This window comes from Sapajus apella, unplaced genomic scaffold (assembly GCF_009761245.1).
Source record: "Sapajus apella isolate SASKATOON/1434 unplaced genomic scaffold, GSC_monkey_1.0 scaffold47, whole genome shotgun sequence".
NCBI lineage: Eukaryota > Metazoa > Chordata > Mammalia > Primates > Cebidae > Sapajus > Sapajus apella.
The window spans coordinates 2242595-2263666 of NW_022436987.1; the positions used below are offsets into that span (position 1 = coordinate 2242595).

The following is a 21072-nucleotide window of genomic DNA, read 5'->3' on the forward strand; positions in this document are numbered from 1 at the left end:
CTTCCTTCCTTCCTTCCTTCCTTCCTTCCTTCTTTCCTTCCTTTTTCAGGGTCTGCGCTGTTACCTAGGCTGCTGGAGTGCAATGGCACAATCTCAGCTTACTGCAACCTCTGCTTCCTGGGTTCAAGCAATTCTCGTGCCTCAGCCTCTCGAATAGCTGGGATTACAGGCATGCTACACCGTGCCAAACTAATTTGTGTGTGTGTGTATGTGTGTTTAGTAGAGATGGAGTTTTGCAATGTTGGAGTTCCTGGCCTCAAGTGACCTGCCTGCTTTGGCCTCCCACAGGCTGGGATTACAGGCATGAGTGTTTCTCTTTTAATATGACATAGGCATTCCTGAAAAGCTTATGTTATACAAACCTTTGCATTAAAGATATTATGGGGAAGTATGGCTAGGGTTAGGGCTAGACTCAAAATACATGCAACTTCGAAGACAGGGCATTAATAGAAACAACATTTGGTCCCGAGAGAGACAATGTAGACTGCCCAGACAGGCAGCTCATTGAGGCTGGAGGTTGCCACAGTAGATAGGTAAAATATGCAACAACAGTAGAATGAAAATACCAACAATGCTTTGATTAGAACAATGATGTTTGATGCTGAGACAATTTGAACTGGGGGAGGGAGTAGTCCTTAGGTGGTCATGGGAGTCAAGGCCACTTGCCAGGAGCCAAAAGCTGCATAAAGCAAGGGATACTCCTCTCTGGGGATGAGACCTGAGATGCAGGCACACTTTAAAATTTTTCTGTAACATAGCCATAAGGGTTCCTGATGCCAAAGCCTAAAGATATTTACCTCATTGTTGAAGATTTGTCTTGCCTAAGAAAAATTTTCACATTACAATGAAATCACTCTCTGATATTTCAGTTGTGTATATAAGGTGAATAAATGAGTGGGTAGTCCAACTGAGAAATGATGGTGACCTGGAGTGGAATGATATGTATAGGAATTAATTTAAAATAATTTTGGAGGAAGAATTGATAGGAGTCTTAAAAGTAGATTATATGTGGGGAAATGCACTGCTCAAGAGAGGAGGGCAGATTCTAGAGCAAAACCAATTCCTGTAGTAAAGCATAGGTGTTCTGAAAGCCTGGAAGGGATCCATAAAAGAGGTATAAAATAAATGAATATTATTTACACAGAAAGTCAAGCCTAAAGCTTTTTCCTTCATATCACTGTGTTATGAATCCCTTTCCAACTTTTAGGAATATCTACCCTAAACCCATGGGAATTAGACTTGTCTTAGGACCAAAGGCTTTCATCACAGGCCAGGTTCTCCTAGAACTGGATATGGAGTCAAGGACTCAAATAAAGTTGACTTGTTAAGGCAAAGCCATTAATTGAATGGGGAAAGTTGAGTAGAAATGGTGAAGAGGCTAAACAAAGGTGCAATTTCTATTGAAATCCCAAATTCAACCTGATCCAGTGAGGAAATCCAGAGCATACGTAAATCTCAGAGTTTGTTCATATCAGGGCATAGGAAGTAGGCTTTTGTTCCACTCCAGCCATCCATTGGCTACTGCTGGACTGTGAGGTGAGTGAGGGAAGGGGACAAGTAAAACTCTCAGGCACCTCTGTGTCCTGAAGAGGGTTCCTGATGCCCAAGGGCATTCTTTTGAAGCTCTCAGATGCGAGCTATTAGAAAGAAATCAAGTAAAGTCTGTGCTAAGTGTTCACACACACATACACACACACACACACACACACACACACACACACACACACACACACGAAAAACGTTTGGAGGTGGCGGATATGTTCACTAAGTTGATAATTTTTTTTTAAAGTAAACCTCAAAGAAGCTGAGAAAGGAGGCACAGAACCAGTAAAAGTGACTCAGAAAGATTAAGAAGGAACTACAACAGTGTCCACTACAGTCCTCCTGTTAGAAGTGCTTGTCATCATCTGAGCGTATGAGTCAAGAAAAAACCAAAAGGGTTTAATCAGAACATTTAGATAGGATGACTATAGTGAAACAAAAATGTATGGCTGGGCGCGGTGGCTCATGCCTGTAGTCCCAGCACTTTGGGAGGCTGAGGCAGGTGGATCAAGAGGTCAAGAGATCAAGACCATCTTGGCCAACATGGTGAAATCCCGTCTCTATGAAAAATACAAAAATTAGCTGGGCGTGGTGGCGTGCGCTTGTAGTCCCAGCTACTCAGGAGGCTGAGGCAGAATTGCTTGAACCTGGGAGGCGGAGGTTGCAGTGAGCCGAGATTGCGCCACTGTACTCCAGCCTGGCACCTGGCGATGGAGCGTGTCTCAAAAAAAAAAATGTATTGTTCCAGGGTGAGAGACACCCTAAATACTCTGACTTGATCACTTCATCATGCAGCATGTACATGTAACAATTTCACATGTACCCCATCAATTTTTACAAGGAAAAATATTACCATGGAAAATAATGATCACTAACACCCTAAATGTCGAACACAATTCAATGTGTGGAGACCTTTCCAAATTCAATACCTACCCACCAGTGTGGGTAGATGTATCAGCAACTGATACATCTATTTTTTTCTTCAGATTGTTCCATGAGTAATTTGAACCAAACAGAAATATTCAAAATCATCTCCCAGAGATATACGTTAATTATTAGAAATAAGAGTCTACACACATGTAGAAAATAAATATTTTCTTATTTAATTCATTATTTTCAAGGTATCTTTATTTTTCACAGTGGATTCAGAACCATACCTCATTACACAGGGCAGTGATTTTTTTTTCTTCATCTCCCATTTTTATAGTGGTCCCCTTTGAGATTTCCGGGACTGAGACAGTAGGTCATGATTGATTGATTTACCTCTTAAAGGCTTCTTGTTTAGCAATCCTAAAATAAAGCTGAAGCTTTGGGGTTGCTGCTCATAATAATTTTATTAAATTATTATCCAGGTCTCTCAGGCTTATTGTTTATGTCCAGGGAAAGGAGAAATGGTGGTGCTATTTTTGAAGATACATAGCTTTCTTCTAGTTACATGTTAATCACAGTTATAATTTCACATTTTTACATGGTTGTTTGATGTTTGCCTCCCCTTCTAAACTGTATGTTCCATGAGGCCAAGGACAATGTCTATTAAATTTAATTTAAATTTCTAGTGCCTGCTACTTGTTAGATATCCACTAAATATTTGTTGGATGAATGAAGCAGGACTCAAAGTGGATCTTGTGCATTTGTTTATTGGCCATTGCAGCCTGTGTTACAATTGTTCCTCCTCCAAATTCTAGAGAGCAGGACCAGGGGAGAGGGAGAGGATGAGATGAAGAATGGCAGCGAGGACTCAGGTGACCATATCTACTCTCACATTATCTTTGGTTGTAATCCCAAGTAAGCATGGGAACCAACAGGGATTTGGAGTATATACTGGAAGAAGAAAAGGGTTATCAGGGGAACAATAAATAGCCATTAATTTTTATCCGCTGAGTAACCTCTCTATTATCAAGTTTTTGGGAAATGTGAAGTATTTCCTTAGAACAAAATGCAAGATGAGCATGTCATCCTAATCAATCAAAATAGAAAATCTCAAGTTATATAGCTAGGAGTGAGACAAATCAGTATATTAAATATGGCTTGTGGAAAAATTCAAGTGCATAAGTGCAGATACCATGCTGGATACTAACCAAACAGTAACGATCAAGGCACATAAGATTGCTACTTTTAATAAGAAACATGCAATCAAATATCTCTTCCAAAAACAGTAAGAAATATTCAGATGTCCATTTGGGTCTTTGAATGAAGGAAGCCCCTATTATCTGGGGGAAATTTTATCCCAAAACATTGACTTTGCCTTACTCCCTCAACTTCAAATCCTATTGCAGAAAGGTTAGAATGTTGAAACTGTTAGTTGGCATTTCTTCATCTTAACCTGAAGATAATCACTGCCCCAATCAACAGCATCCCCAATGAACTGTTTATGGTTTTTATTAATAGTCTCTACTTGGTTTAGACAATGATTAATTGGTTATCCTCTTCATGCCTGAAAACTTCTCGAGTCCAGATCAGAAATACTCTTGATAACCAGCCCAAAATAATTAAAAGTGAGGAGAACGGGCCGGGCGCGGTGGCTCAAGCCTGTAATCCCAGCACTTTGGGAGGCCGAGGCGGGTGGATCACGAGGTCAAGAGATTGAGACCATCCTGGTCAACATGGTGAAACCCCGTCTCTACTAAAAATACAAAAAATTAGCTGGGCATGGTGGTGCATGCCTGTAATCCCAGCTACTCAGGAGGCTGAGGCAGAAGAATTGCCTGAACCCAGGAGGCGGAGGTTGCGGTGAGCCGAGATCGTGCCATTGCACTCCAGCCTGGGTAACATGAGTGAAACTCCGTCTCAAAAAAAAAAAAAAAAAAAGTGAGGAGAACGATGGAAAGAATACTGGTATATTCCTCGACTCTCTTCTGAGTATAAACCTTGGAGGATAGATAGACCACTGAGTTTTGTCCCTTTACACTTGTAGCCTCATAAGTGCAGAAAAAGTTGGAGCTGCAGCAAAGACCTTCCTCTAATTAAAAGATTGCAGCATCTTCAAGAATTTTTGCACTCCTGGGAACTCCCCAAAACTCATACCTGTTAGAAAGTGAATCTATGACTTCACCTTAGGAAATGAAGCATTGGGAGAATCACTTCCCTACAGTAAACAGCAGGGAATGAAATAGTCCTGAGACTCAGCCTGGAATCCTCTAGAGTGACTGACACAGACCCAGTGCAGAACTCCTCTAGAGTGACAAGATGCTGCACAACTCGGGGCTTTTTCACAGGGACTGACCCAGCCACAGCCCAGGATTTACCTAAGTGTGACCGACACAACCCTGAGACAAAACTTCTCTGAGAATGTGACAAAGATGCAATCCAGAATTCACCAGCATTGTGGACTGAGACAAGCACAGCCCAGAGCATCTTTGGAATGACTGATGCCACTGACACAACCCAGGGCTTCTCTGGAATGCCTTGCAACAGACAAAGCCATAATTTAGGACTCTCCTGGAGTCACTCACTCAGAAATAGCCTACGGCTGCTCTAGAGTGACTGATATAGACCAGGGCTTCTCTGGAATTTATACAGACAGATGACACTGGCAGGAGGTGAGTAAAGGCTGAGAAGATGGGGCACAGACTTGCAACCTCTTGTATATTGTATAGAGGCTTACCACAAAAAAATGCGTCTTCTTACACACATTTCTCAAAGACAGGAAAAGAGAGCATGGGCCCCAAAAAAAGAACCCGGAATTTTATAGGACTTGACAAAATAGGGAATCTAGGAAAGGATAGAACAAAATGGTAAGATATGTATTATGCTTTAGAATGTTAAAAATGTTTGCATATATGTTATCTGTTATTTTGCTCTCACAGGTACCCTCTCAGGTAGGTAAGACGTTAATATAATTATCATTTTACAACTGAGAACAACATAACTCAGAAAAGGTCAAGTCAGCAGTTCAGCATCTCAATTAAAAATAAATAAGTGAATAAATGCCTAGGTAGAATTTTAAATCTGAACTTAGGGCTCCGAAGTCCTTGCCTTTAGGTCTCAGACCATCATTTATGTGGTAGTTTCACAAAGTTCTTATGTTATCTAGTTTTTCCTATTGAAACAAAACACAGACTCTCTAAGATATTATCCCTGAAAGTAGATACTCTGGACAGAGAAGTGGCTAACCAGGCAACCTCAACTAAGTTTCCCATAGGTTTTGCCTCCCCCTAGGGTTGTCTCCCATCTCTCTCTGATGTCTTCAGTCACAACCACACTTATCAAAGGTTCTGTGCTTTGCAAGACTAATAGTAAAATAGTGCCTGAATTATACTGCATAACATCCTGACAGCCACAGCTACATGCATGTAGTTACAGGAATTCTTCACATCTTCCCAAAAACGTTTCCTCTACCATCCCTTCCCTACTTAGTAGAGGAAAAACCTAAAAAAAAAAAAAACAAGAGAAAGTTGAAAGATATGAGAGAGAAAGTGAGGGAAGGATAGATCCAAAAAGAAAATATGAAGGAGCTGGTTAAAGAGGGATAAAGATAAATGAAGGAAAATATAGAATTACAAGTATGAGAAGGAGGCATTTCAAAAGTCCTGAATCAGATTTTCACATTTTGTTTCTTGCAGCCCTAGGGCCCTTAAGATGCCTGAGGGGGACATTTCAGGGGACAGGAGAAAGTAAAACCCAAGCAGTAGAGTCCTGAGGCCCTGCCCCTGCCCTTGCTTTTCCTTATGGATTTAAGTATTGTGATTCCCTATAGAATTTGTCTTGAAAAAAGGGATAGGACATCCCTGCTCTAAAAGTAAACAAACACAAAAAAACCCAAAACACAAGCAAACATACTATTAGGTATATTCGGGTTCTCTCAGCTTCATTTACTGACTATGCAGCAAAACTCTGATAACATCTGAATTTTTGGCCTGAGAACCTTTTTCTTCCCAGCCTTTAGTCACATGTTAGTCAGTGGCTAACTAGTATCATCTGGTGTGTATCTTTAGGAAATTCACAAACTATGCTGTGCTGCAATTTTTCTCTGGTTTCTACTATAATGGGCCTCAACTACACTTCACTGGATTTTTTTTTTCTATCTCTCCAACACTGTTTCACCAAAAATTTAGGTTTAGAGGTTTTTTGTTTTGTTTTGTTTGTTTTTCTATAGTATTATCAATCATAATAATTAGGACAATAAGAATTCAATTTGTATAGAGTTTTAGAATTCTACATTTATTTCCATCTCTCTTATAATTTAAAACAGACAATAACTCAAAACATTGTTAAAAGGACTGTTTACAAAAACTTAAAAAAATAGCAATTACTTTAATCCATCATGGATTCACTAATACTTTTATGAAAAAGAACGTCATTAACTTTTTAAGATAAATATTTGTATGGTAGGCCAATTAACTAATATCATTAAATGTTAACTCATAATTCAACAAATATTTATTATTAATATGTACCAAGCAATGTAATATGGACATAATGATAGATATGGTTTTGTTTCTGTCTCCAAAGAGGGCATATATGTAAAAATAATTAATACATAAAACCATTGCTATAATAGGTATACTTTTAAATATTATGATGAAGACAAGGAGAGAATAATTAATTATACCCAGTTGGGGAATGAGGATGGTCGAAAAGCCTTTACAAGGAAGTTGACATTAGATCTCAGATTAAGGAATGAGGGCCAAAATGGTTTCGCTGTGCTTCACTAAGACATTTGATTACTTCTTTCATGAGATATTTGTTGTCACATTAAAGAGATATGTTTCAGATGACAGTACTTATAACTGTGTGTTTTTAAACCCAACCAGTATCTGAAATGATTTAAGGTCACTGATAGGAAAAGTAGATGGTTTTGCCCAGAAAGTATAGATTAAAAAATTGGTGTCAATCAATTTTAGGATATGGTTTAATTGGTGTGCCTCAGTGTCTTGACTCTCTCCCAGAAAACAGTTTGATCAAATATTTTAGGGGAGTGGATACCTGAGGCACACTGAGTGATATAAAGTTATTATATTAGAGTAAAGCTTTTAAAATATTTTCTGAGAACATAGCAAAATATTTAAACAAAAGAAATATAACTTGGAAGACAAAACCCAATATACCACTTATTTAAAAAAAACACTCAGAGCTCTGACTTTGACTGTAGGCTCAGTTAGAGATCCAACAGTGTCATCAAAGTACTATAAAAATAATTAAACCTTAGGCTGCATTAAACACTGGGCACTTGCAGTTAGCACTCTTGGTGCAAAAGATACAGGATGAACACATAGATTTGTCCTCATGATGTTAACAATTAAGATAGCATAAATAGATGCACAAGCACATTATTATAAAAGTACTCTAAGAGAGCGGTACACAAAGTGTTATGAGACAGCCAAAAAAACCCATTCTTCTTTCTGCCAAGGGAGGGCTGGAAACTTCAAAAAGAGGGTGATGTTTTAGTCAATTCTTGCAAGATGAGCAGAAAGTTACACTTTTTAAAGCTCCTCTCTATGAGTAAGAACATGTGATATTTGTCTTTCTGGGCCTGGCTTATTTTACTTAACATAATAACCATCCCAACACAAAGAAACGGTAAATGCTTAAGGTGATGGATATCCCAATCACCCTAATTTTATCATTATGCATTGTATATACATGTATCAAAATATCCTATGTACCCCCAAAATATGTACTATACCTATGTACTATACTATTACATATCAATTAAAAATAAAGAGATTGTGGGTAAATAATTTGAAGTAAAGCAAATAAGAATAATCCAAAACCTAAAAAAAAAGTTGTACATAGTTTCAGGGAAAGGATTCCAACAAAAGAGCGCCACATGCACAAACACAGGCGTACTGAGAGACTATGTTGTGTGTAAGGAACACAAAGTATTTTTGTACGACTGAAAAATAGCTGCACTGGGGATTTGAAACTGGAAAAATAAGCAGAGATCATAGGAAAAGACCTTGTTAAAGAGTTTACTTTATCCCAGAGGCCACATGGAGTAATTGAAAGACATTAAGCATGTAAGTGACTTAATCGGAGTTGCTGACAGATCACATACAAGCCAAGGATGGTTTGGAGAGAATGAACTGGAAGCAGGTTTCTACCATACTCCAGGCCAGAGAAATCCAGAAACTAAATTCAGTGGTGGTGGAGCTGGAGAGGTGACACTGAATTAGTATTTAAGAGTAAAAATAATCAAATTTGGGGGACAAATTAAAGGATTATATCCCAGTTCCTGGCTTGTACTTTGGGGTGGTGCCATTTACTGAAATAGGGGAACTACAAAGAGGGATTTTGAGATGGAGGAAGCAGACAAGTACATTTATATCTCTTATTATTGCTTAAGTCCAAGCTAATTGTATGATGCTATATCATATTCTTTTGTGTTTTTGTCAAAATTCCTTATGAATGGGGCTCACGGTACCTACTTTGTGTAGGAATAGATGTTTCCTTGATTATTTACCACATTTTCTTCATTATCTATTAATTCATTCAATAACAATTTACCTGGCATCTACCTTTCTTGGCATTGGGGTAAAAAATTGAATAACACAATTTGTATTCCAAGGAGCATGTCATCTACAGTATAAGACAGCTACATACATTAATGATTATTCTAAAATAAGAACTATGAAAATGGTATTCTAGTTCTCCAATGTTACTAATGTATTAGAATTTCTGCCTATCTTTAGAAATTGTGTTGCTTTGCTCTTACTACCACCCTGTACTGAACACTGGCTTATCCTCACCTATGGGCTCAGATTTATTCCCATTCTGAAAAAGTGAGTGCAAGTGTCACTTGATGGCCAAATCCCTTACATGGACGCAGACCATCCAGGATGCAAACACTTGCTGAAATAATTACTCAGCTTCTTTGGGTCTCAGATTCCTTGACTGTAAAATGGGTATAATACTCTCCGTATCTTCAGGTGTTGTGAGAATTAAATAAGATAATACATGCAAAACACTTAGAATGGTGTGTGGAACTTATTTGATGCTTCATAAATGTTCATTGTTAGTATGAAAGTAGATAAGGTATAAAGGATGTTTTCACAAAAGAAGTGATTCCCTGGCTGGGCGTGGTGGCTCACGCCTATGATCCCAGTACTTTGGGAGGCTGAGGCAGGCGGATCACGAGGTCAAGATATGGAGACCATCCTGGCCAACATGGTGAAATCCCGTCTCTACTAAAAAATACAAAAATTAGCTGGGCATGGTAGCATGGGCCTGTAGTCCCACCTACTCAGGAGGCTGAGGCAGGAGAATTGCTTTAACCCAGGAGGCAGAGATTGCAGTGAGCCGAGGTTGTGCTACTGTACTCCAGCATGCGGCCTGGCGACAGAGCAAGACTCTGTCTCAAAAAAAGAAAAAAAGTGATTCCCTGGTTGAATTTTTTTTATGACTATGAATCAGCAAAAAAAAAAAAATAGCATTTTCTAATTTTTTTCTCTTTACCTCCCTCCTTCCTTCACCACTGTAAATTCACCTCTTGCCCCTGCTCAGAACTTCACTTAAATATCATTTTATCAGTGAAGATTTCCTTGACACTTTCCACCTCAAGTGTTTATCTCCTTCTCCACTATTTTATTCTTCTCCATTGCTCTTATATACTATACTTTCTACTAACATAATTTGTTTATAACCTGTTTTCCCTATGATAAGATGAGTTTTATAAGGGCAGAGATTTTTGCTTGTTTTATTTACAAATGTATTATCTTCAGTATCTAAAACAGAGCATGGCATACAGAATTATCTTCTGATAATCAATATTTATTGAATAAATTATTATTTTATCTTAGAGATTGAATAGAGGGGCTATAGTGAGTTTTGGCAATGAGTTGGATAAGAAAATTTTAGAAGATAAGCCTAACATTATATCAATAATTATAATGGTCAACATTTATGGAATATGTAGAGTATAGCAGACAACATGTTAAGTGCTTCAGAATATTCCTCATATGTTTATAGTCATCACAAAGAATTTCAGGGTCCCAATTTCAAAGCTTAGTTATTAATGCAATGATGAAATCTTTTGTTTCCTTTTCATAGGATTTCATATTATTAGTCACACTTGCATATTGAAGTTGGATTTTATTAACATTTAAAATGTGAGCTTCAAGTTTATTGAGAGTCAAGACACAAGTGAACCAAGAGAGCTAATGAAAAAGTTCATGCTTAACCCATCTACATTCTGTCCATAGTTCTGATGCTATCTTGACACATATAACTACTTGGAAAATACTCATCCCTGGGATCAACATAAGCCACACTGCCTATGTTGTGTGTCTTCTGTTTACACTGCAATTTTTAGAGTGTAGAAACTGAGATTCTTACAATATAGTGAAATCTTCCTGAGTATGGGCTTCTTGAGATTGGGACCCATTTGGATCTCCTCCTCAGGAGTCATTTGGTAATTGTTGAATCAATTTCTTTGATTTTCCCCTTCCTACATTTTTGTTTTGCAAAAGATATACCTGCCTGACTTCACCACTTTTCATTATGTATCAAGACCTCTCTCTTCATAAATGCTTGGTCTGGCTTTCTTAGCACCATTATTGAAGAGAGATAAGTTAGGAGCATGAACTTAAAGCTGTGATTTTGGCCATTCTCTAGAGAGAACAGAAAAATCAGGACATGTGTAGATATAGATGGTATGCTAATTCAGTCTGGAAAAGTAGAATTCTTCCCCAAAAAATGTAAGTCTAATGGTAAAATTTCTTTTATTACATTTTGGAGAGTATAGATGTTTGATCCTCAACAACTATAACAAGGAAAGTAAAGAATGAGGACACAGGAAGCCCCTTTTATAAGAGTATAATAGAGGTGTAAATAACATATGAGATTTCTTCTACCTTCCTAGATATTGAATGCCCAGTGAAGTCCTGGGCAGAAGAATGATGTGGGAAAACTGGACAATTGTCAGTGAATTTGTTCTTGTGAGCTTTTCAGCCCTATCCACTGAACTTCAGGCTCTATTGTTTATCCTTTTCTTGACCATTTACCTGGTTACTTTAATGGGCAATGTCCTCATCATCCTGGTCACTACAGCTGACTCTGCACTACAAAGTCCTATGTACTTCTTCCTCAGAAACTTATCCTTCCTGGAGATAGGTTTCAACTTGGTCATTGTGCCCAAGATGCTGGGGACCCTGATCATTCAAGACACAACCATCTCCTTCCTTGGATGTGCCACTCAGATGTATTTCTTCTTCTTTTTTGGGGCTGCTGAGTGCTGCCTCCTGGCCACCATGGCATATGATCGCTATGTGGCTATCTGTGACCCCTTGCACTACCCAGTTGTCATGGGCCACAGATCCTGTGCCCAGCTGGCAGCTGCTTCTTGGTTCTCAGGGTTTCCAGTGGCTACTGTGCAAACCACATGGATTTTCAGTTTCCCTTTTTGTGGCCCCAATAGGGTGAACCACTTCTTCTGCGACAGCCCTCCTGTCGTTGCACTGGTCTGTGCTGACACCTCTCTGTTTGAACTGGAGGCTCTAACAGCCACTGTCCTATTCATTCTCTTTCCTTTCTTGCTGATACTGGGATCCTATGTCCGCATCCTCTCCACTATCTTCAGGATGCCCTCAGCTGAGGGGAAACACAAAGCCTTCTCCACCTGTTCCTCCCACCTCCTGGTTGTCTCTCTCTTCTACAGCACTGCCATCCTCATGTATTTCCGACCCCGATCTAGTGCCTCTCCCGAGAGCAAGAAGCTGCTGTCACTCTCTTACACAGTGGTGACTCCCATGTTGAATCCCATCATCTACAGCTTAAGGAATAATGAAGTGAAGGCTGCACTGAAGCGGGTTATTCACAGGACCCTGGGCTCTCAGAAACTATGATTGACTTAGGTGGAAACTGAAGGGTTAAAATGTAAGCACACAAAAAAATGAATTCCTCAAGTGGGTTTTGTGTCTCTTTTTAGGTGACGCAGTATGCCTACTGATTTTTTTTTTTTTAACTTTCTACTAAGACTTATTTATGAAAGAAAGAACATGAGGAATGAAAGAAAGCATTGTCGTAGTCTGAGTATTCTATGGGACAGTGGTACCAGTGTCTCTGGAGATGCTTCTAGTTTATATAAATTAGGATCCTCTGAAGATCAATAATTATAATCTACCATTTTAAAAGATTTGTTTCAGCCTTTCTCAAACTCCCTCATCCATTTCATTTTATAATTTTCTGCTTTACTTTCTTCTATTTGTCTAAAACCTACCTGCATGTTTCTAGGCTTTGTTTACAACATAATTAAAATAACAATAATAATGCTAATAGTAGAGTTTTATTTTATTCTTATACTCATTTTTCCTAACAAATTTTGAGTTTGAACTCAACATTTTAACAAATTTATATTCAGCACTCAGCATGTGTCACACCCGGTTTAGGCCCTGAAGACACATTGGTAAATAAAACAGATAATTTTTTTACCCCATAGAATTTACAATCTAGTGAGAAAAAGAGATAATAAAAAGATACAAAAATCCTCCAGTGGTTTATAAAGTATACATGTTTAGAGGACTAGCAATTGAGGAGCAGACTATGCCTCATCTGGAGAAAGGCTGTTGCACAGTGACAACTGCCTAAATCTCACATTATCCACCTGGTGTATGAGAGCTGCTTGACATAAAAGGTATAACGAGCTCCCAGTCAAGTGTAAGTGGAGAAATTATGGGGAACTACCATAAAGAACCAAAGATTCTTTGCTTATGAGATTTTTTTTCTGTAATCTTATTGTGATTGGATGGAATCAATTGTCTTTTTCAAGCTTGTGTATCTTTCAACCAATGTAGTAGCCTCTCTTTATGATTTTATGTAGTGAACATGGTCCAACTCCGAACTCAGCAAACAGCAGCCTTGGGTATGGGCAACATAACTGTGTGTAAACTTACTCATAGCAATTCATTGATAATTAAGGGTGAAATTATATTTACTACACAGGCATGTCTGCCTTACCAATGTAAACAACCTACTTCTGTGTGCCATAGAAGTACCAGGACCAGTTTCCTTTCCTGTATGAAGTGTCCTTTAGCTCTCTTGACACAAGAGCTTCTGAAAGATAGCTCATTCTGTAAAATGACAGTAAGAATTTTCAAAAGAAAAGGCAGATCATGAGGTTCTATTTGCATGAAGGCAATCACACAATCAAACAGATTGACACCATTAAAAATCGATAGTCTCCAATTTTGGTCAAACTTTAATCACTTCTTCACATTCCTTTTGCCTGACCTTGGTGAATAAGGTAAACAGTGCCCCCTCCCCACAAGGATATCTATATTCTAGTCCCTGGAACCTGTGAAAGTGGTACCTTCCATGGTAAAAGGGCTGCAGATGTGATTGACTTAAGGGTTCTGATATGGGGAGATTATCTTGAGTTATCTTGGTGGACTCAATCTAATCACAAGGGTCCTTCTAAGAGGTAGGCAAGATGATAAGAAGGAGGGACAGAAAAATGTAAGCATGGAAGCAGAGTTTAGAGGAGACAGAAGGTGATACATTACTGATTTTGAAATTAGAAGACAGGGCCATGAGCCAAAAAATATAGGCAGCCCCTGGAAGCTGAAAAAGTCCAGGGGACAAAATGTCCCCCTAGAGACTTTGGAAAGTAATGTAGGTCTTGCTGACACCTTAATTTTAGTGCACTGGAAGTGATTTTGAACTTTTAAACTCTAGAATTCTCAGATAACAAATCCATGTTGTTTTAAGGGTTTGTGATAATTTGTTACAGCAGCAATAAGAAAATAATGCAGTTGGTTATACCGTATCCTTTTCAACTAATATCCAAGTTTTTGCTCTTTTCCCCTGTACTTTCTTCCTTCTTTCAAGAAAACAGCTTCTACTTCATCAGGAAAATTGGGGTGATCAGATTTAAATGATTTTTAGTTATGCCCTTACATCTAAAAATGTGCCTATCTATGCCCACCTTTATGCCTATTTCTCTTAATCTGAGAAATACTTGATTTCATTGCCTCTTGTCTATGGACCATGCTCCCTGTAGTATCTTCACTGTTTCACCTGTAACTTCAACATCTTCCTCTCTTTTGTCTCAAGCTATAAACATGCCCTGATCCTTAAAACAAAACTGAATTACAGTCTTGATCATGTTTCTCTTGTCTTTCTCATTTACTTTCTGACTTTGGTACCATCTTTATTGAAATAACTTACATATTATAAAACTCAGCTGTTTAAAGTTTATAATTCAATTTTTTTAGCATATTCACAGTGTTGTGCAACCATCACCACAATCTAAGTTTCCAACAAATTTATCATCCCTAAAGAAAGCCCATACCCATTAGCATCAGACAACTTCCCGGGGAAAACAGTTTATAATTTCTATTTTATTTTCATTACATTTACTATTTATTCACTGAAATCTAGTTTCTGCTCCTATCACTTCATGGAAATACATCTTTCAAAATCATTAATGGCCTCTATATTAACATGTCCAATGTTTAATCTTAATTTTGCTACTCTCTATTACAACTCTTACATTGCTCATGCATTTCTTTTGAATATTTCTATACCTTTTATTTCCCAAATACCACTGTGTTCTGGCTTTCTTTCTGCATCTTTGAACACTCATTCTCAATATTCAAGGAGTTTTCTCACAAACACTTAACCATTACAAATACCGTGTTCCCCAAAGTTCCAATAATAACCTTGGTGCTTTTTTTTTTTTTTCCACTTTGTTACTTTTTTAAAAAATAGCTTTATCGAAGTATAATTTATATACAAAACTGCATATATTTAATGTCTACAACTTGATGAGTTTGTACACAGGCATATACCCATACCATACATACCACAAACAAGGTAAGAAAGGGAGAGAGAGAAGAAGAGAGAGAGAGAAAAAAACCTCATCACTCCGAGCTTGAGAATCAGATTTTTGCAACTGTCCATAAGACATATCCACAGTGATTTCTCAAAGGCGCCTCAAAGGTATCTTTTAACTCATATCAAAAACTAAACTCATTTTCTTTATCAAACCTGCTTCTTGAACTGCATTTCTGTTTCAAAGACTGTGACTAGCATTACCTAGTCAACCAAATCAGAAATCTGATAATCAAATGAGGCTCATCCTTTATACCAGAAAATCCAATAAAGAGTCCTCACCTAACCTGCATGTTGTAATTTCCTTTGGGCCACAATACTATATTACATATAATCTTCAATAAATTCTACAAGGACTATGTGATTCTTTTTCTGGATCATAACTTAGAAATCCTGTTTTACAAAAGAAGAGTTAAGTATACTTCTTCCTAAAACTTTTTTATTGCCCATTTAAAATTTTTATTACTATTCTGCTCATTCAAAATATTGTGATACATTCATAAATTGACCATCCTACAAGTTGTATTTCAAATATTACCTCTTTCACAGCATGGATTCAATTGCTTTCAACCTGACAGTATTTTCTTCTCTGAGAAAACACATGCACACAAACATATGATATATTTTTATTCTGTCTTACTTATTTGCTCCTTGATTATGTTGCTTTCTTGCAAGGACAGGATTTATAACATACATCTCCTGCATGGCCTAGCACAGTGACTTAAGCACGGTAAAATGCAATTAATATACATTTGATTTCCCATGAAATAAATTGGGAGTGTTAAATAAGTACAAACATTCAACTATCCAGTATCCCTCATAGATATTCATATATAATCCCTGCAGAGAAATGTTGACTTACCAATATTTTATGTTTCCAATATTTAAAACAATTCTGTATTTTTTGATTAAATGTGTGAATTAAAAATGATAAAAACTTTTTATCTGTCCACCTGAAGGGTGTCTGTATTATCCATGAAAATGTGTAAAATACATAACCTCTGCATTTACTCCCTGCCCATTGCAGTTAATCATTCCTATGTAAATTACATAATAGGGTTGGATTAGAAAATATAATAAAAAAATACATATTTCTGTAGTTTATGTTACACATAAAATTCTACTTTTTTCTTTAAAACAGCCCTTTGGCCGGGCGCGGTGGCTCAAGCCTGTAATCCCAGCACTTTGGGAGGCCGAGGCGGGTGGATCACGAGGTCAACAGCTCGAGACCATCCTGGTCAACATGGTGAAACCCCGTCTCTACTAAAAATACAAAAAATTAGCTGGGCATGGTGGCGCGTGCCTGTAATCCCAGCTACTCAGGAGGCTGAGGCAGGAGAATTGCCTGAACCCAGGAGGCGGAGGTTGCGGTGAGCCGAGATCGCGCCATTGCACTCCAGCCAGGGTAACAAGAGTGAAACTCCGTCTCAAAAAACAAAAAACAAAAAACAAAAAACAAACAAACAAAAAACAGCCTTTGAATTAACTATTCTTATTATTATTCCCATATTAGAGATTATCTAAAATATTTTATCTAGTTTCATGCCTTTATATACTGTGTATAGAGTACTGACCCCCAAAATTATATCTTCAAATGTGGTATCTCCACTGAGCCCAAATCCAGTATCCAATTGCATTCTTCATATCTCTGCATTTATGTCAAGTAGGCATCTCAAACCTCCAAAACATTTCCATAAAACTTGCTTTGGACATGGATGAATCTGGAAACCATCATTCTCAGCAAACTGACACAAGAACAGAAAATCAAACACCATATGTTCTCACTCACAGGCAGGTGTTGAACAATGAGAACACATGGACACAGGGAGGGGAACATCACACACTGGGGTCTGTTGAGGGTCCAGGAGAGGGACAGTGGAACAGCGGAGGTTGGGGAGAGATAACATGGGGAGAAATGCCAGGTATTGGTGATGGGGGTTGGAGGCAACAAACCACATTGCCATGTATGTACCTATGCAACAATCCTGCATTATCTGCACATGTTCCCCAGAACCTAAAGTACAATAAAAAAAAAAAAAACTTGCTTTTTTATTCCCCTCTTCTACTCACCAGCAAATATTATCACCACTTATTCAGTGACTCAAGCCAAAACCTTAAGAGCCATCCTTATTTACTCACTACCTTTCATCCCTCATATTCAACCTATCAGCAAACCTGACAAATGATTTCCAAAATATATGCGATATCCAATTTTCTTTGATCGTATACTGCTATTATATGTTGACTACAGCAGTACCTCCTAACATATCTTCCTATTTCTATCTTGGTTCCCTATAATCTGCTATCCATGGAGAATCCTGAGTAGTCCTTTAAATATGTAAATAAGATTATGTCATACCCTTGCTTTAAGACTTTTCACAGCTTTACATTACTATTCAAGTAAAATGCAAAACCTTCACTAATTGTACATACCCAATTTGTGCTAATCTCTATCCAGTTTTCCAACCATACTTAAAATCCCCTGGCCTCTCAATTACATTGATGTAGTTCAATGATTTTGAACGGAATCAGAATCACCTGGAGAACTTTGAAGACACATTTAATGTCAGCACTTTTGGCCACAAAGAAGTACTTTGCATTTAAATAATTCTCCCTCAAACAACTGTACAACTGCAAAAGACTGACAAAACACAGGAAACAAGTGCTTAAAGATACAGGAGAGCAGCAAACACAGGACTTGAAGAGAAAAGGTAGGATGAGGGAAGAACAATAAGGTAAGTGCCACATTCACCCAAGTATTTTCCCCACAGGCATTCATCAATTCTCTAAGAGGAAAAGAGAGTGTTAGCATAAAGTGGCAGTCGCTGAAACGAGAAGATAGAAATTAGAATTTGGGGTTGCCAAACATATTGACATTGAGAATCAAATCACAAAGATGAGGGAACCACAGATGTTTACGAGTCCAAATATTTGCATGCAATATACTTCTAAGTTGTTTGTGACTCCTAAACAGTGTATACACAAGAAAAGACTCAGGAAAACTCAGAAGAAAGCAGCATGTGAAAGGCTTAAAATATGAGCTGAGCATCTCATAACTGATTGGTGCTGGGAGATAGAGGGTGGGGTTTAAGTCTTATGAGGTAGATGACTCTGTGCTTTCAGCTGAGATCCCTCAAAGATCGTATTTTAGGAGCAAATGCAAACCTAGATAGAGCAAGCTTAACAAAGACTAAAACCAACCATCAACTGGATTGAATTGATCTGCTTTTTACCCTGTCAAAAGAAAACTGCATCCTCTTAGGAAGAAAAAATCCAGAGCCTCTACAAGGGGAGAATCTAGTGAAAAAATTATAAAACATGCTAATAAAAGGGATAAAAAATGACTGAAAACCAAGAGAAAAAAATAGAAAATTTATCTATAAATGTTTGTGACATCTGTGACATTTGTTTTGCCAATCTTTTATGGAAAATTTATTTGTCTATGTCTAGATATATTGCCATTATCCATAAAAAAATTTAGAGGTGATTTAGATATTAGAGTTCTAAGTTTAAAATAACTATTATTAATATTTTTAAGAAAATTTTTTTTTCATAACTACAATTCATAAAAAGATGAATAGACATAAAACTAAAAAAGAAGCTAAACTGAAAATTCACTAGGTAGGCTCAATCACAAATTATACAAAAAAGAAAAGATAATTTATAAACTGGTCTTGTTCAGTAGAAAGTATGGAGACTGAAGCACAGAATAAAAGGAGAGAAAATAAATGAGCATAAAATTTCAACTAAGCAAAAAGGTCTAAATCATGGTTAATCAGATTTCCAGGATAAAAAAATAAAGTAAAAGAGATGCAATATCTGAAAAAAATACTAGCTCAGTGAACACCAATCAGATTGCTAAAACAAACGAACAAATAATAAATCACAGCAAAATGCTGTAAAAAGAGAGAATATATAAAAAGCATCTATACAATCACAAAAATCAGTGAAAAACAGAAGACAGTGGGATAATGCTCTTAAACTGCTGAAAGAAAATACTGGCTGTATAAATTTTTGTATCTAACAAAACTGTCATTCAAAATTACTCTGAAGGACTTCTACTTTTGACCAAAATTTGATAACAGGAATTGGATTTACCTGTCACCTAAAACAGTAAAATAAGAACACATAAAATACATGAAACAATGATCTTTCAAGACACGGGCATCAAGCAACAAAGGAAAGTGATTGCTGAAAGACTAAAAACAAATGAGATAAACCTTACGAATGTATAACAGAGAAGAGAGATTGCAGAGAAAGAGAACCTTAAAGATCTAAAAGGGGTTCATTTTGGCTATTTGATAGAGTCAAGCACATACATCTGAAGAAACTGTCCAAGGCTGGGGAAGTAGCCATCAGAAATAATCTGAGGAAGTATCAGAGGGGCTTGGCATGCATATAGTGTCCATAATTGTTCCTGTTCCCAACATTCAGGTTGGAAAAACTCATAATTCATGGAATATTGGATAGAGGATGCAGCAAAGTCTAATTTCAGTAATGGGGAATGCTTGTCCCTAGATTGAGCACTGCTTCAGACCCACCTAACAAATCATACAGCAAAACATAAAAGAACAAAATTATCTTCAAGTAAATTAACTGAATTCTAAAACAGAGCTCAAGAAGATTTATAGGAGTACCAAAAATACCCAGCATCCATCAGAGTACAATTCACCAAATCTGGCATTCAATAAAATATTCTGAATTATATAAAGAGGCAATGAAATAATGATTTGTAATCCTCTGAGTATATACCCGGTAATGAGATTTCTGGGTCAAATGGTATTTCTTGTTCTAGATCCTTGAGAAATTGCCACACTGTCTTCCACATGGTGGAACTAATTGATACTCACACCAACAGTGTAAAAGTGTTCCTATTTCTCCACATCTTCTGCAGCATCTGTTGTTTCCTGACTTTAATGATCGCCGTTCTAACTGGCGTGAGATGATATCTCGTTGTGGTTTTGTTTTGGATTTCTCTAAAGACCAGTGATGAGTTTTTTCCATAGGTCTGTTGGCCTTAAAAGTGTCTTTTCTAGAGAAGTGTCTGTTTATATCCTTTGCCCACTTTTTGATGGAGTTGCTTGCTATTTTTCTTGAAAATTTGCTTAAGGTCCTTATAGATTCTGGATATTAGACCTTTGTCAGATGGATGGATTGCAAAAATTTTCTGCCATTCTGTAGGTTGCCGAACAGATACTTTTCTTTCTTTTCTTTTCTTTTTTTTTTTAATTGAGCTTTAAGTTCTGGGTACATGTGCAGATCTTGCAGGATTTTTGCATAGGTACCCACATGCCATGGTGGTTTGCTGTCTCTATCCCCCCGTCACCTACATCAGGCATTTCTCCCAGTGTTATTGCTCCCCAACCTCCCTGCCCCCCACTGTCTCTCCCCTAGACCCCCACCCCCCAACAGACCCCAGTGTGTGATGTTCTCCTCCCTGTGCCCATTTGTTCTCATTGTTCAACACTCACTTATGAGTGAGAACATGCAGTGTTTGGTTTTCTGTTCTTGTGTCAGTTTGCTGAGAATGATGGTTTCCAGATTCATCCATGTCCCTATGAAGGACACAAACTCATTTTTTATGGCTGCATGGTATTCCGTGGTGTATATGTGCCAAATTTTCTTTGTCCAGTCTATAACTGATGGGCATTTGGGTTGCTTACAGGTCTTTGCTATTGTAAACAGTGTCACAATGAACATACATGTGCATGTGTCTTTATAATAGAACAATTTATAATCCTTCGGGTATATACCCAGTAATGG

The 21072-nt window shown here is 37.6% G+C and overlaps 1 protein-coding gene across 1 annotated transcript; it reads left to right on the forward strand.

Moving 5' to 3' along the window:
* Nucleotides 1-11358: 11358 nt before the first annotated feature.
* Nucleotides 11359-12341, forward strand: LOC116525348 (olfactory receptor 10A4). Its single transcript, XM_032241153.1, has one exon. The coding sequence runs from the start codon at nt 11376-11378 to the stop codon at nt 12321-12323; it is 948 nt and encodes a 315-aa protein (XP_032097044.1). The 5' UTR covers nt 11359-11375; the 3' UTR covers nt 12324-12341.
* Nucleotides 12342-21072: the final 8731 nt, after the last annotated feature.